The sequence below is a fragment of the Tamandua tetradactyla genome, chromosome 7 (genome assembly GCF_023851605.1).
Source record: "Tamandua tetradactyla isolate mTamTet1 chromosome 7, mTamTet1.pri, whole genome shotgun sequence".
Taxonomy (NCBI): domain Eukaryota; kingdom Metazoa; phylum Chordata; class Mammalia; order Pilosa; family Myrmecophagidae; genus Tamandua; species Tamandua tetradactyla.
In genome coordinates, this window is record NC_135333.1 from 73,916,264 (window position 1) to 73,933,828 (window position 17,565).

A 17,565-nucleotide genomic window follows, 5' to 3' on the forward strand; every position below is an offset into this window, starting at 1 on the left:
AAGAGTCGATAACAGGAGACATTGGCACAGGGGGACAAGTTGAAACCTGCCACAGAAACCCAAGAGGCTGAGCATATACAGCTGTTCAAGTGAAACCACAAAAAATGAACTTGGAAAGGTCTATAGGAAGCTGTTACCTTTGTAGGCTTGGCATGTGATTAAAGGATAATGAGGGCAATTTGGATCTGTCTGGGACTTCTGTATCTATACATCATCATATCTGATGCTAAGAACCTTCTTAAAGCAGTGGCTACCACCTCACTTCCTTCTTCCAAGTTTCATGCAGTTTCCTGTTTGGTCAACTCTAATTCAGAACCAGAAGGAAAAGGAAATTCTGGAGAACAGCAGCACCGTTCGGTATAGTCACCCTTTTTGAACTTGGCAACTTTTCACTCCTCTTTTAGCCATTTCCATATAAAGATAATAGCAAAATCATGCTTCCACTTTCATGATGTAACTTTCCTCAAACAACTGAAAAGATTTTGATCCTTTTCCCCAAATAATACACAAATAGGATCTATCTTTGGATAATGTTCTATTTGTCTTTTAACTGAGTATCACTCTTCCTTTATTACCAAGCAATTTAAATATTACTGTGTAAAGTTAATATGATATTATACAGTAGAGAAATGGGAGAGAGAGAACTTTAAAATTGATGTATGGCATATATACATATATGAATATATTCATATCAAAGAAAAAGGATACACTCAATGATGCAGTCCTATTTTCTGAAATTGGACACATGGTCACAGCTGTCAAACTTCCTTTTCCATTATCCACTCAGTATTCTCTGCTCTCAGCAAGCAGCTGACTGTTCTCCCTTCCTGAAGTGTGACCCAAACCTTCACTGCTGAAGGATCGGTATCATTCAGTCTTGCTATATTGGGTTATTGTACTTTTCCTTCAACTTTTTCATAGGATGTGAGAGTACTATGAGGCCTCCCCAGAGCATCTGCTGAATTCCACAAATACTCCTCCCTGTCCCCATTGTGTAGCAGCAATCCAATTTCCCTTTGAGGGTCAGGATTAATCACACTAGCTAATATATTAATCCACTTTTTTTTGCTTGTTGGTTCAGTGTCATAAGAAGTTCAGAGTGGCCATGTGGCAGTCTCAGCTCCCAATTTGATGGAACAATTGTTGTGTCCACTCGTGGAAATACCCTTCCTTTGAGAACACAGATTTCTAAACCAACACAGAACAAACTTGAGAGGATAGGAAGCAAAACTTTTGCCAGTGGGCCATTAAAAGTAGTAATGGGGCCATTAAAAGTAGTAATGAAAGAAGCCAATCCCATTACACATCATAATTCCTGGACCTGTGAATTCTGGATATTCAAGAAATATCATGAAATAGTGATTGCATATTCAGTGCATATATTGCATCCTGGATGATACTATGTCAACCCTGGAAAGCATTGACAAACAGCTGGCACCACAGCTGGGTCTTGATAGAATGATTACACTATTGTATTAGGTCAACTGCTTCAAAGTGATGGGAGAGATGATAAGCCCAGTAAATTCCATGAGGAGGAGTCCATTGCCATTCTTTATTTGGTATAAAATCAGCTTCCTGGTCAAAAGCGACACTGTGAGAATTACTATAGGAGTGAATAATGTGTTTTGTAACTCTGCCAATGGTGGCTTTGCCAGAAGCACACTGGTAAAAAAATATATATAAAAGGCAAATCCATGTTCAATTTTGCCTACTGGAAAGGTTCTCTTTATTGACATTTAGGTTCACTCCTGAGTGGTATTTCGGTACTGTGGCTGACCACTTTCAGGTGGTATGAGCATATCCTGATAATCCATCTGCAATCAGGCCTGAATTTTTTCTTCCTTAGCCAAGTATACATAGAGAACTTCCTATGAGTCCATAGGTATGGCTTGAAAGAGAAGCAGCAATTTAATAAGAGTAGGAACCGTAGGAATCTGAGCTACATGGTCATGCAACTTGTGTCTTCAGGATCTGCTAAGTCCAACCTTGTCTATATCATTTCCACTTTGGGATGGAGGGCTGCTGTTCCTTTCTTACGTTATGGCTCGGTGAGTCAAACAACACCCAGTTCATAATGGGCAGTTCAGATTAGACGGTAACTTGGTGGTCCAAAATCAAGCATTCTGTCTCTTCTTCGGCCCTGTAACAAGCCAGAAGCTAATTATTAAAAGGATGGTAGTGATTGTGGGAATATGGTAGAATAGGAAGCTCTAGGAATCAGTCCCTCCACCAGAAAAACTATTAAACAGGCAGAAACGGTCTAAATCAACCATTTGGAAACTCTGGAGCCTAATAGAATATTATGCAGCACCCAGGGAAAGGTGAGAGGAAAAGCCTGGAAAATTGTGGCTGATACTGATGAATTGCACACTCCATGTAGCAACTACCTCAGCAACCATTCCCCAACCTCTCAGCAAACAGTAATGAGGTCCTTAAGCCCTGCCCCTGGGGCAGCTTGCAGGTGTCAGGGAGGGAAATAAAGACCTAGTTCCCCAAGATTAAGATTACCGGGGGCCTGGTTCTGAGGGTAGCCATTGTTCCAACCTGCCTCAGGCAAAAGCAGCAGAGGAGACTTTAAGACAGTACCATTCCTCAAAACTACGAAAAGAGTTAAAGGTGCATTTATTGGGCAAGGACCAAATCAAGACAATGCATCTTCAAAGAGCCACAGAAAAATCTCCAGCACCTTTCTTGGCCTCTCCTATCCCCTCCACAGGGCAGTGTAGAGCTATCCAATGCTCCCTGTGAGTCCTTGTTACAACTACAGTAGACTGACCTGGAAAACTCTCTGGCTTGCCTTCCTGGCAAAAGAAGCTTGAGACAAGCAAAAGAATTATAAGAAACAATTGAGTTGGTGGCCTGGGGCAAAGGCTTACCTGCTTTAAGTACTATGGCAGAACACCCAAGAGAGGGAGGAGGTCTATTTCCTGGAGTGTAGAAGAGCTCACAGGGGGACTCCTAAGGCCACTAGCAGGCTCAAGCCCAGGACAAAACACAGGCCTAGAAAAGTAAGCGAAGATCCTGTACTTTGCATTCACCTTGTGCTGACCTTCTAATAGGAGGGTTGAACTCTAAAGAAGAACACCAGTCAACACAAAGCCAATTTGCAAAACTGTGAAAGATGCAGGGGTTTTTTTGTTTATTTGCTTAGTTTTGTTAGCTCCTGGCATGCAAGAAAATCCCTTTCATATCACTAGTTGGATTCAAACCCAACTGTATCTGTCTGTTTAGACAGCTCAGGGACTAAATCCCAAGTTAACATTTGAAACTATTAAAACGTACATTGTGCAACAAAAGGTTACAAGACAAAAAAAAAAAAAAAAAAACCCAGGAAATTATTATAGCCTATCCAAAGAAAGAAGATAAAAATCCAGAAAACAACCCAATTTTAAAAATGGGCAAAAGAATTGAATAGACATTTCTTCAAGATGATATACAAATGGCTAAAAAGCACATGAAAATATGGTCAACATCATTAGCCATTTAGGAAATGGAAGTCAAAACTACAGCAAGATATCATTTCACACTCATTAGAATGGTTAGTATTAAGAAAATGAAAATTACTGGTGCTAAAGAGGATGTGGAGAAATAGGAACACTCATTCATTGTTGGTGGGAATGCAAAATGGTGGAGTTGCTATGGAAGACAATTTAGCGGTTCCTCAGAAAGTTGAATACAAATTACCATATAACCCAGCAATCACACTCCTAGGTATATAGTCAAAAGAATTGAAAGCATGGACTCAAACAGATATTTCACACTGAATTAAAGCAGTATTATTCACAATTGCCAGAAAAACGGAAGCAACCCATCAACCAATGGATGGATAAGCAAAATATGGTATATACATACAAAAGAATATTATTCAGCCATTAAAAGAAATTAAGTTCTGATACATGCAACAACCTGGATGAACTTCGAAGACATCATGTTGAGTCAAATAAGCCAGACAGAAAAGGAAACATACGATTTCACTGACAGGAAATAATCAGAATAGGCATATTCATGGAGTCAGAAACTCAAATATAGTTTACTAGGTGCTGGGCTGAGGGTTGTAATGGGAAGTTAATGCTTAAATTGTAGTATTTCTGTTTGCACTGATGGAAATGTTTTGGTAATGGATGGTAGTTATTGAAGCACACCATTGAGAATGTAATTAATAATGTTGAATTATATATTTGAGTGTAGTTAATGGGAAATTTTAGTTTGTATACATATTAGTAGAATAAAATTAAAAAAAATCTATAAGACTGTAAAATACAGTGAACCCTATTGTAAATGATAGAATATAATTAATAGTACAGTTATAAAAATGTTCTTTCACCAATTGCAACAAATGTCTCACCTGTTAACAATAGGGTATTATATGGAACTCTGCATTTTATGTATAGGTATTGTTCAAACTGGAGAGTTGCCACTTCTGGAAAAATAACTAGACAGATACAGGAAAATCTATTAATGAAATGGAGAGATTTTGGAATAGCCGTGAAGGAGAGCAGTGCATCAAAAATTATATTAAGTTTTGGTAGTTTGGAAAGCTGATGATGTAGTGAAATTACTCATAAAGATGGGGAAGCCATAGGGAGAAGACAAATGAAAAATGGCCGTTTGAAAATTAGATTGAAATATATGTGAAATAAAAGCTGAAAAAATTATAAAAATATAACTGCCAAAGAGGGCACTGATGGTGGAAAGATAAGTAAATACAGTGACTTTGTACTAACAACTTGGCTAGGTACCATTCCAGAATCCCCTTCTCTGTATTGCTTCTCATGGGAGTGGGCCACAAGAGCACATCTTGGTTGATTTGGAGGGTGGAATTGAAACCCCTGCTACCCACAGAATGAAGCACAACCTCTATTGGGCTTCTTTGGATATTGAATGCAGCATATACCTCATTTTGAGCATGATACTCTGACCCATTTACTGATTAACCCCAACACAGCCAGTTTTGAGTAGGATCTTTTGTAAGAAATGGCTGCACGGCAGGTTCGAGGTGCATGCGAGCTTCCCTGCTGCTTGAGCCCTTAACCCAGAAGATCCACTGGTGCTTGATGTATCTATGACAGACAGGGATACAGTTTGGGGTCCTTGGCAGAACATATTATAATTAGTTCACATTAGTGAGATCATATAATATTTATCCATTTGTGTCTAACTTATTCACATAACATAATGTCCTCAAGGTTCATTCATCCAAGTTATCACTTGCTTCAGGACTTCATTATTTCTTACTACTGAAAATATTCTATTGCATGTATATACCACATTTTGTTTATTTACTCTCTGTTGATGGGCCCTTGAGTTGTTTCCATCTTTTCGCGATTGTGAAATAATGTTACTATGAACATCACTGTGCAAAAATTTGTTCACGTCCCTGCTTTCAGAGTTTCTGAGTATAAGTATAAAAACAGAGAGTATAAAAGTGGGGAAAAAAAAGGAAATGGACAAAACACATTATATAAGAAAGCTGGTGTGGCTATTTGTATATAATACAAACTAGGCACGTGTAATTAGATTGTAAAATGGTGAGGAAGGAGATGAGAAATTTGAGGGAAATGGGGTAAGTATTTCTCCAAGACTTTACAATAAGTTGAATGGCTGAGACTGCATTTTTACCCTGATACCAGATTCAATCATTAATCATCCACTGGTTATGTTAAGCCCTGCCTGTCCCAGTGGGGTAACTAGAGAATTGGGAGAGGCTCAAATCAGCATCCTGCATATGATCTTCAAACCATTGTGAAGTCTTGATGAGGGGAACTGAATCTCTTGTCCAAGATTATAGATAGTTCGTGTAGAAGATGGATTTGAATCCAAGCCAGCAATGTATCTTCTATCCAATGCTTCCTCTAGATTCCATCCAAATCTAAGTCTATGGGAGGTGCAAGAGTTTTTATTCTATCCCAAAAATTTTTTATAAAAGCCTCTGAGATTGTTCTTCCCTGATAATGGAAATTTCCATGGTGTAAATTATATCGTACATAAAATCATCTCGGGTCCGTAATAAAAATGCAGACTCTGGGCAATCAGATGGCCTGTCATTGCTCAAGAGCAACATTAAGACTAGCCTGTCACTTATACTGAGGCTTTCTGTTCACTGGGTTCATCGGAGAGCAAGAACAAGTCATCATTGCCATGGATATCCTTGTGGGGCAGTTGGGAAGTTGACGGTTAAGTGCTTAATAATTTCCGGGGACCAGAGGACATCAAAGTCCTGACTTCATGGAACTTTCATTCTTAGGAGGACAGACAAAGGAATAAAACCAGTAAATGCAGAATGTAAAAATCAATAATAAAACAAAGTAGACTTCAAGACAGAGTATATAAGAACTAAAGAGGGATATTTCATAATGATAAAAGGATCAATTCATCAAGAAGACACAACGATATTAAATGTATATACAGCTAATAAAAAGGTTTTTGAAAAAAATATTGACAGAAACAAAGAGAGAACTAGACAAATCTACAATCAGGAATGGAGATTTTAATACCACTCTCCCTGTAATTAAAAGAATAAACAGAGAAATAAATTAGTCAAAATATAGAAAATTTGGGAACATTATCTACCAGCTTGGCCTAAATGATATTTACAGAGCATTTTACTCAAAACTATAGAATAAATATTCTTTTCAAGTGCACCTGGAATATTTAGCAGCAAAGACGATTGGTGATCCAAAAAAAACAAGGCAAGATATTACAAATATTTGAAAATGAAGCAATGTACTTTGACCCATGGGTCAAAGAAGAAATGCAAAAGTAAATTAAAATAATTTGAACTGAATAATAAAGAAAATACAAAATGGCAAAATTTGTGGGATGCAGCTAAGGCACTGCTTAGAGGATATTTATAGTTTTAATGCTTAGAGTAGAAAAGTAGAAAAGTTTAAAATCAATGATACGATCTTGCACCCTGAGAAGCAAATTAAACAAGATAAAACGAGATAAAAAGAAGGAAAAAATATCAGAGTAGAGCTTTGATAAATCAATAAAATACAAAACAGAAAAACAGTAGAAATAAATTAACAACACAGGTTTTTATCCTTAAACAGATTAATAAAATTGAAAATCCCCTGACATGACTGAATAGAGAAAAAAAAAGAAAACACAAATTATGAATATCAGGAGACATCAATACAGATTATACAGACATTAAATAAATAATAAGGGGTTATCATGAACAGCTTTATAACAATAAATTTGACTAGTTAGATAAAATGAACAAATTTCTTTGAAATACACAAATTACCCGAACAGGTAAATTGCTCCACATCTAATAAAAGTATAGAATTTCATAGTTAAAATCTTTCTACAAGAAACTTCATGCCTGAAGTCTTTACCAGTGAAATTTTCAAACATATAAGGGAGAAATAATACCAATCCTGCAAATACTCTTTCTGAAAACAGAGGAAGAGAGAACATTTCCAATTAATTTTAGGAAGTCAGTTTAACACTGATATCAAAACCTGATGAAGATATTATAAGAAAACTACAGACCAACATTCCTCATGAACATATACAAAATCTTTGACAAAATATTTACAAACCAAATATAGCAATAATAAGTAGGGTAATGCATATATCTCTGTGGAATATATGCTAGTAATGCAATGTTAGCTTAACATTTGACACTCAGTCAATTTAATTTACAATAGAAGAAAGGAGAAAAACTACATGATCAGCTCAATAGATGCAAGAAAGACATGTGATAAAGTTCCACACAATTTGCTGATAAAAACTCTCAGCAAACTAGGACTAGAAAAGAATTTCTTCGATTTGATAAAGGGTACCTACAAATAACCTACAGTCATTAAATATCCTACCCCTAAAATCAGGAAAAAGAAAAGAATATCTTGTCCCCTGTTTCTATTTATTATTAAAATGGAGGTCCTACTCAATGTAATAGTGAAAGAAAAAGAAAGAAAAGGCATAAAGTTTGGAAAAGAAGAGGTAAAATTGTCATTCACAGATTATTTGACTGGGTACATAAAAAACTCTGAGTTATGTTAACTCTAGAACATAAACTAGTATTAATAAGTGAATTTGACAACGTCTCACTATTCAAAGTCAATATATAAACATCAATTACATTTCTATATACCAGCAGTTAACAGTAAAAATGGAATTTAAAATTAATATCATTTACAAGATCATCAACTAACACTAAATACCTAAGACTAAATATAAAAATATTACAAAGAACGCATTAATCTTAAGACATGGAATGCATTAATCAAGAAAGTACAAAATAGTATAATGTTGAACTTCATGAAAATCAAAACACACCATTAATAAAATGGATAAGTGATCGTTGACTTTGAAAAAATATTCTTAACACATATATTTCACAAAGTACCTGTATCCCAAACAAAGTTCTTTTAAATCAATCATAGAAGAAAAAAAAAGTATAATGTGAGGTCTCTGTTCAAGATATGGAAATAGTCAGTAAACAAATGAAAAGATGATCAACATCTTTCATTATCATGAAGTGTATAATAAAACCTAAAAAAAATACCATTTTACATCTTCTAGAAAGGCTAAAAATGTTTAAAAGCATCAGTTGTTGGTAAAAATCTGGAGCTACCGGGACAAGAATATATTATTGCTGATGAGAGTTTAAAATGGTCCAACCAATCTGTGTAATTGGCAATTTCTTATAAAATCTAACCTACATTAAGTGTTTACTTAAGGGAATGAAAACATGCTCACAAAATGACTCAAACAAGAATGTGCACAGTGGTTTTATTTATAATAGCCAAAAACTGAGAATAATTCTAATATTCATCAACAGGAGAATAGATAAACAAATTTTGGTTTACAATGGAATACAAGTTGGCAATAAAAAGGAATAAAGTATGGATATATAAAATAATGTGGATGAATCCTGAAACATTATTTTTAGCAATAGAATTTTTGGTAATAGAAGCCAGACACTAAATAGTACATTACTATGAAATCTAAGAAAAGGAAAAACTAATGTATGGTGATAAAATTAAGAATGAGGTTGTCTGGCAGGTAGGAGAGGAGTTGACTACAAAAGGACAGGGAGGGAACTTTTTGTGGTGATGGAAATGCTCTGTATGTTGTTTTCAGTAGTGGTTACATGAGTGCATACTGTTGTCAAAACTCAAATAACAGAACACCTCATTTTATCGTGGATTAGTTATATCTATCTATAGAAAATAGACCTGCCCTCTGACCAGATGTGAATAAGAGATGCCATAACTGAAGATGGAGGGATGCTCAACAGCAAATTATTTTGGGATTTGAGAGTACATCATGAATATCATGTATGGATGACAGAAATCTAGAGGTTATATTAAAAGAAAGCCTGGGGTAGTATGACAGTGGCTCAGTGGCAGAATTCTCCCCTGCCATGTCAGAGACCTGGGTTTGATTCCTGGTGCCTGCCCATGCAAAAAAATAATAAAAATAAAAATCCTGGAAGTAAGAAAGTGTCATGGTCAGGTTGATGTGTCAACTTGGCCAAGTTGTGGTACCTGTTTGTGTGGTTGGGCAAGTGCTGGCCTGTCTGTTGCAATGATGACATTTCATAGAATTAGATCATGATCACGTCAGCTGCATCCATAGCTGATTCCATTTGTAATCAGCCAAAGGGGAGTGTCTTCTGCAATGAGGGATGCTTGATCTAATCACAGGAAGCCTTTTAAGGGGGATTCAGAAGAGACAGGTTCTATTCCTGCTTCAGCTGATGAGCCTCTCCTGTAGAGTTCGTCCAGACCCTCCATGGGAGTCGTCGGCTTCACAGCCTGCCCTGCGGATGTTGGACTCTGCATTCCCACGGTCATGTGAGACACTTTTATAAATTTTATATTTGCGAGTGTTCCCTGTTGATTCGTTTCTCTAGAGAACCCTAACTAATACAGGAAGCAATTCTAAAGTCAGTGCAACTCCATGTGAAGCTTAGTTTGGTAGAGACCCCATTCCTAGATGTCCATTAACTGTTTTATCCCCTTAATCCCAACTACATTGCACAACTTCTATTACAATGCTGCCACAGACTTTCTTCAGGTTCTGATAGGCCCAACATACTTTACAACCATATAAGTAGGCTGTGACTCTTTATCCCATACTTCTCACTTGATCAAAGCAGCCTCTCTGCCTCCAATAGTCTAAATCAGGGTTGGCAAAATCATAGCCTGTAGACCAAACCTTCTGTCTACAGAAGGCCACTTTCTGTTTGTGTATAACCCCTGAGCTAAGTGTGGTTTTTACATTTTTAAACTGTTAAAAAAAAAAAAAAGATGGATATTTCATGACCTGTAAATATTATATAAAACTCAAACTTCAATGTTCATAAATAAGGTTTTAGTGGGATACAGCCACACACACTCATTTATGTATTGTCTATGGCTGTTGTTGTGCCACAATGGCAGAGCTGAGTAGTTGTGAGGGAGATCATATGCAGCACTCGCATGGCTTCACACTCCTGCTGGCACACTACAAATTGCAATGATGCAGTTATAGCTTGATAGCATTTCATTATTTATTTTATTTTTACCAGTGCATATCCATCATGTCAAAACAAAAAAAGTGGACAGCAAATGTCATACTTTTAAGGCACAGTGGAGTATAGAATTTTTGTTCTCAAATTAGATAGCACAGCCTTGTGTTTATTTTGCTTCGACACTATAGCTGTGTTAAAAGAATCCAGTGCATGTTAACATCAGCAGACTAAGCACTCACCACAATAACCCCAACCCATAAGAAAGCAACTGTTAGAAAACATAAAATAAGAATACCTACAGTAGAATTCTTCACAAAAATAAACAATGAAAATGAGGCTGCAACCAAAGTAAGTTTCCAAATAGCTCTTTGGTAACCAAGAAAGGAAAGCCATTTACTGATGGTGAATTAATTAGGATTGAATAAATTACGTCCAATTGTTGCTGCAGCCAAAGAAATGCATCTAGAGCAAATAAACTTGTAACTTATTAGGCTTTTGTCAAGAACAGTTGCTTGAAGAGTTTCCGGCATTGGGAGCAATGTAATAGTTAATTAAGAAACAAAGCAAATTATTTTGAGTGATTTTCCTTGACTCTTGTTAGTAGACTGATGTTACCAAACAGAGCTCAGCCATTTATTTGAATAATTGGTGCTAAATTTGAAGAAGCTGAAGAACTAACCTCTAGGAACAATTATAGAATTACAAAGAAATTGAGGAAACACCAATTCAATACAAACTGAAGTGGAATCTGCGAAGAAGTGTTATAACTGATGATGCTGATAAATATATGTGGAGCAGAAAAAGGCTTAGTTGAACAAATAACAAAGCTTGGGAAATGTAAGATGCTTAAAGTCTATAGTTAGTCCTTGCATTATTCATTAACAGGGACTCTGAGAACAATTAAAAAATCTATCATGTATTATTGAACTAGTAGTGTCAACGGTCAACGGTGGATTTCATTCACTCTCGTGGACTTAACCACAATCAATTCCATGAATTTTTATTAGAAATAGAAGATGAATATCATGATTTGCCCAACCATACAGCAATTGATGTCTTAGCATTGGTAATGTTTCACTGTAATTTTTTTGAGCTCAGGACCAAGACTGAAATTGTTCTGAACCAAAAGAACTGGCCTAAACCACTATTATTGAGCACTGAAAGACTTTGGAAATTGGCTTTTGTTGTAAATTTGGTAGTTTTTTTCATGAATTCAACCTAAAATTACAAGGCAAAATAGTGTGTATGTGTGACAAGTACTGCAATAAAGTAATTTTGATGTAACTAATGTTTGAATCACAAGTAATGTCAAACTGCTTCATACACTTCCCATGCTGTCAAAAGTTAAAACAAGAGACATGAGACATGGATTGTTGACTTTGGACGTTATACATGCTGCCCAATGGATAGAGGTGGCTGCAGGACACACTGACTGAGAAGGAGAATGACGGACTAGGGTGTATATACATATAATAGAATATTATGCGGTTAGCAAAAGGAGCGAAATCCTGAGGCATAGCAATGAGGTGAATGGGACATTACGTGATGCAACATAAGCCAGAAACAAAAAAACAAATATTGTATGGTCTCTTTTAGAAACTACTTAAAAGAAAATTGGGTCCTTTGGGTCCTTTGGGTACCTGTGTGAATCCTAAGGCATAGGGTAGGAGAGTTCTGCAGTTCTGAAGGTCAGCATTGCCTCATACAACAATCGTTAAACTGAAAAAGAGATCAGGCTTCAATTAGAGATAAGAACAAAGCTGACTGTGTCTGGATTAAGGTAAATAAGAATAGAGAGGTAAGGAGGACATTGTCTGTAGAACTTCACCTACTGTATGAGATCAAAGGAAGAGATGTTTATAATTTTGTCCAAATCTAAATTTTCGGTACCAGATAATGTAACTCAACCTGTATGGATAGCTCATTTAACCCAAACACATGGAGGCCAGAATGGGAATGAGGGCTTGTAATTCTGTATAGTTTAATGTAATATCTGGATACATCCCAGAGGATGTTGAACAGATTATTAAAAAGTATTGGCAAAGTCCCTTGAGGGTCAGGAGACAAAATATGGAACTATTAAGCTATACCACCAGGGAAACCCCTGATTCTGTCTCAAATATTAGGCATACCTAAGTCAATAGGCCAAGAGGCTTGCTCTTGTGAAGCTTATCTATGTAGCAGAGAAACACAGCCTACGTATAGTTCTAAGAGTTACTTCCAGAGGACCTCTTTTGTGGCTCAGATGTGGTCTCTCTCTGGCCAACTCTACAAGTAAAATCTTTACCCTCTCGGGTGGGTTATGGTGGCTCAGCAGGCAGAGTTCTCGGTTTGATTCCTGGTGCCTGCCCGTGCAAGAAAAAAAAAATACAACAAAACTTTACCCCCTCCCCTACATGGGACATGACATTGGGAGGTGAAGGTCCTCATGGCAATGTGAGACTCATTCCAGGGATGAGTTTGGCCCTGGTACTATGGGATTGACCAGAAGGGGGAAAAATGTACCTTCCTGACCAGAAGGGGGAAAAATGTAACAAAATAAGGTGTCAGTGGCTGAGAGTTCAAATAGAGTTGAGAGGCTATTCTGGAGGCTCCTCTTAAACAAGCTTCAGCTAGACATTCTTTTTACCACGGCTTGCCAAAACTCAACCAAAATCATTTCTGTCAACCCTAAAGAACACCTAGGGCTCTATCTGAGACATTACAAAAGTTTCACATGCTAAAATTACTTTCCAAAAACCTACAACCTCAGATGAGTTCCTGGGCCTGATAAGTCCTGACATCCAGAGGGGCCAGCCTCTCCAAGAACATCAACTAGTTCCATCTCTCTATCCCATATTATTGACAGCCCTTTCCAACATGAAAAAGTTAAAATGGGTATAGCCTAAATACCCCTTAAGATTGGGAAAAGGATCACAGGAGGAGTTTTAATAGAGAAGACAGGATTTAACAAATGAGTATGATTGCTGAATCATTATATTAATAGTTCTTTTAGTCCCCAATGTCTTGGAGCAGCTAGAAAGAAAAACCCAAAGTTGTGGAAAAGTAACCCATACGAAACTCTGAAATCTGTTCTACAACTAATTGTGCTGTGCTCTGAAATTTATTGCTTTTTTGTATATATTTTTCACAATAAAACGTTTCACAAAAAAGATCCCATTACCACTCAAATTTAGTTATACTATATTTCTGTCTTAACACTACAGTTCCAACAGTCCTTATTGCAAGTGTAGAAGATATTTCTATATTTAAAATCACTTAAATGTGCAACTGAGGAGCTTCCACCTAACCTTCAATTGAAAGTATTCTATCTGCAATGCAATGGCATGCTAAAAGGGAAATAACAAAAGAAGACCTAATTGAATTCCAGAAATGCTTTCCAAGCTATGAATATGTGGAAATAAACACATATGCTCATGTACTGCCATCCGTTTTTGGCAGTACCTATCTATGTGGAAAGATATTTGCAAAAGTGAAATATGTAAATCTAATTAAAGATCAGCATTGACAGATGAACAATTGCAGTTGATTTTGGTGATAGGGAATACTAACTTTGAACCCCACCAAAGTGGAATGTTATCAAAAAAGAAAAATTCTATTCTCATTAGACCTGTATTACAAAAAAAAAGTTGTACTAAATTGTTATTATATTTTGAATTTTTTCAATAAAAATGTAAACCTTTCTCTTTTTATATATCTACATCATATTCCCAATTTTGCCTCTTCACTCAAAGCCTAAAATACTGGTTATCTGGCCTTTTACAGAAAAAGATTGCCAACCCATGGTCTAAATGCAATTTCTGCCACAGCTACTACTGTGAATTTTGCTTTGGAACCACATATATTTCAGTTCCAACATACTATTTCTATGAGTCACTTTAAGAAGGTAAGAAGGAGTTAGGAATAGTAGTTCAGATTTAATTCAGTCCTGAGGTTAAATTTTATAACTGTATCTTTAAGATTAATTGAACACATATAACATGTGGCAAGCACTCTGCTAAGTAAGTACTTCTGTATATATTCTCATTTAATACAACAATCTTATGAAATAGGTATCATTTAAGCCCTATTATATAGAGGTTTAGAGTGAGTTGTCAACAATCATATTTGATGACTAAGAGGTACAGAGGTTTATAGGATTTAACCTAGAATGGGACATGAGAACCAATGCATGCAACAGCAGCTGAGAGGGTAAAAGACAGATATTTGGGCGGAGAAGGAATCCAAGAGCAGGAGTTGATGTGCTCAAGACTTAAATCTCTTGGGGTATAGGACTATCAGGTGACGAAAAATGCAGAGCTCCCAGGAAGCTCAGAAAAGGAACCACTCCATTCTTATGAGCAACAGGACTCTTTCCACCCTAAACCTCTTAAATAAATTCAGATTACATAAATTGTTCTGAAGAATGTGTGAACAAAAATATTGTTGGTACAAATCTGAACACATTTTATTAGAGAGGTGAAGGAAAGTGTGTAGGAACATAGATAGAATGGGTAGAAATGGGAAATTTTATTCTGGTCTGATGCAGAGAACGTGCACGTTTGTGTGTGTGCGTGTGTGTAAAGCTATATACGTATACACACAGATAATATGCATATCTTTTTATATCTACAATGCAAATCCTTATTAAACGCTACGAATGCCATTAGTAGGGTTTCGAATTTAAACGTAGTTATAATCTCCCCACTCTTCAGCGATGGACACTTCAGGGCATGTGAAGAGACTGTTAATAACAATACAAATAAGAAGAGTCATCAGACTGCATGTGCTCAGGGGAGAACCTCAGCTCCACCGTCCACCGTCTTTAACTTCCCCTTAACTGTTTCCCAATCAAACCTTCCTCCCCCCGCAGGACCCCAGGGTCGGCCAGCGGGCCAATGACGATTTCAGAGAAGAGGTCCCGGGGGTGGGGTGGGGGGTGTTATCTTCAGGAACGCGTCCTGTCAACTTTGTAGTCGAGTCACCTCTTTCGGTTGGTAGCGGCCGCTATTTCTTTAAATGGACAGCGGATTTCGAAACGGGGGAGCGGGTGGGGCGTTCAGGAAAAAGAACTCAACTGCCTTTGATAACCGCCCTGCCCTGTAGCCTTCCCTTCCCCTGAATCCGCGCCTCGCCGGGGGAGCGCCCGCCTCGGCCGCATCCCCGAGCTGACGCGCGCGGACACTCCGGTTTTCGGGGGACCCACCTACCCGGAATCCCCCCACCCGGCTGTCCCCCTGCGTCTGCGGCGCGGCCGCCCGGGCTTTGTCTCCGGCGTCGCGCTCCGGCGCTCGCTCTCCCCACGTTTCCCCGGGCGCAGCCTGTAACCCGATCTCCCATTTCCTGGTGGATTCTCTTAAAGAGGCAGCGGTCGAGAAGCAGAACAAAGGCTATTGTTTTATTTCCTCCTTTGGATTCCGCATCCTTACCGGAATGTCCCTCCTATATAATTCTATTCATCGCCTCTGCGCTTGGGGGCGGGGAAGAGGGTACGCACCCTCGCGCGTTTCAATGTTGTCTCTAAGAGACGGAGCCCGGGGAGGTGGGAGGCGTTGAATAAAACCCGTTTCGTAGTTTCTGGGGCCACCACGTAACGTTTTTCAAACGCGTCTCCCTAGGACGAGGCAGTTGTTTGGATGAGCTTAAAAAACCCGCTCCGGGGCTGCGGGCGGAGGGTCTCCCGGTGTGGGCGCGCCCGCCTCGCGTGGTGGACTGGCCGGCCGGCCACCCGGGCGCCCCCTCCCCGTGAGCAGCCACGGCTCCGCGCCCCCCGGCCCCTCCGCCCGCGGCCCCTCCCCCGCGCCGCTTTATTTCCCCGATGCCGGGCTGTAACCCGAGCTTTTATTTCCTGGTGGCTCCTTTAAGAGGCAGAGCTCAGTGCTGGGAATTCACGTCAGTTTCTGCACTGAAACTCTCAAGATCAATGAGCAAAGAGCTTTCTCAGTTCTGCCTTTCAGTTTCTCTCTTCCAGGAAGGAAAACATTCGAGAGAGCGAGGGAGAGCGGCGGGAGGGCGGGGGGCGGGGGCGCCGGCCGCGGGTGGGAGGAGAGACCGGGAGGCCCGGCTGCGCCCCGGGTCGCCGCGCCGCGCCGCGACCTGCAGACCCCGCAGCCGCGGTCCGGCCCGGGTCCCACGCCCCCGCCGTCCCGCGCGCCCAACTCCGCCGGCCGCCCCGCCCGCCCGCAGACCCCCGGGGCGGCTGCCGGGAGGATGCTGGAAGAAACTTCTTAAATGACCGCGTCCGGCTGGCCGTGGAGCCTTTCTGGGTTGGGGAGAGGAAAGGAAAGTGGAAAAAAACTGAGAACTTCCTGATCTCTCTTGCTGTGAGACATGTCTGAGACTCCTGCTCAGTGTAGCATTAAGGTAAAGATCTTCTCCCCCCTCCCTCTGCGTGGTCGAAAACCTTGAGCTGCACCGGTCAGGGCACTGGTGCCGGGCTCTTCAGAGTGGGCTGTTGCAGTTTCTCTGTTCGCAGTAAATTATTTGGGGCGCGAGAGAAGGAGATGCAGCTCCCGGCGGCCGCGCTATCCTTTTCGCGTAACCTCTCTCCGCGGAGCCCCCAGTCGGCTCCTCAACCCCCCACCCCACCCCCTTTCTCTTTGACAATGAAATGCCCATCACAATTGGCCAGGAGGAACCCGGGCTGTTTCCAGAACTGTAAAACACCCCATCATTAGCGTGCGTTTTAAAAACCTGCTCCCTATTCCCACACCCAATGTGACTGAAATGTAACTTTTGTCCCGGAGGGGTGGTCTCCTTAGAAGAAAAAGTTCTCCAGCCCCGATCGGGGATGAAATCATTTCTTGTTTTAAGGACTCTGTGGGGGTCATCAGACAGGAACCCGCCCCCCCCCCCATTGTAATTACAAGCGCTGGTCGGAGAGACAGCCTGGTGTCAGCTTTTCCTGGGTAATGCACAATGAATTTCTTTTTCGTTTTTGTTTAAACCAAGGTGAATAAAGTTGCTGAATGATTATTTTAACAAATGCATACGAAAGTCGAGCAGTCCCAAAGTAGAAAACTCCTACAATGCACTGAAAGAAAGAACTATCTAAATGACCAGGCAAAATGACCTCTGTTTGACAGTGCAGAGGGTATATCCAGGAGTAGTAATCTCCC

At 39.4% G+C, this 17,565-nt stretch overlaps 1 protein-coding gene across 4 annotated transcripts in view; it reads left to right on the forward strand.

The window, feature by feature from the left end:
• The first annotated feature begins 16,618 nt into the window (after nucleotides 1-16,618).
• The window catches only part of ETV6 (ETS variant transcription factor 6), a 242,566-nt gene continuing 241,619 nt past the window's right edge, over nucleotides 16,619-17,565 (forward strand). For 3 of the 4 annotated variants that reach the window (XM_077170075.1, XM_077170076.1, XM_077170079.1), the window contains exon 1: nucleotides 16,619-16,810. In XM_077170075.1, the coding sequence (XP_077026190.1) occupies nucleotides 16,778-16,810 (33 nt within the window). In that variant the 5' untranslated portion in view covers nucleotides 16,619-16,777. The remainder of the gene's footprint in view (nucleotides 16,811-17,565) is intronic. The other variant, XM_077170077.1, reaches the window with a different exon arrangement.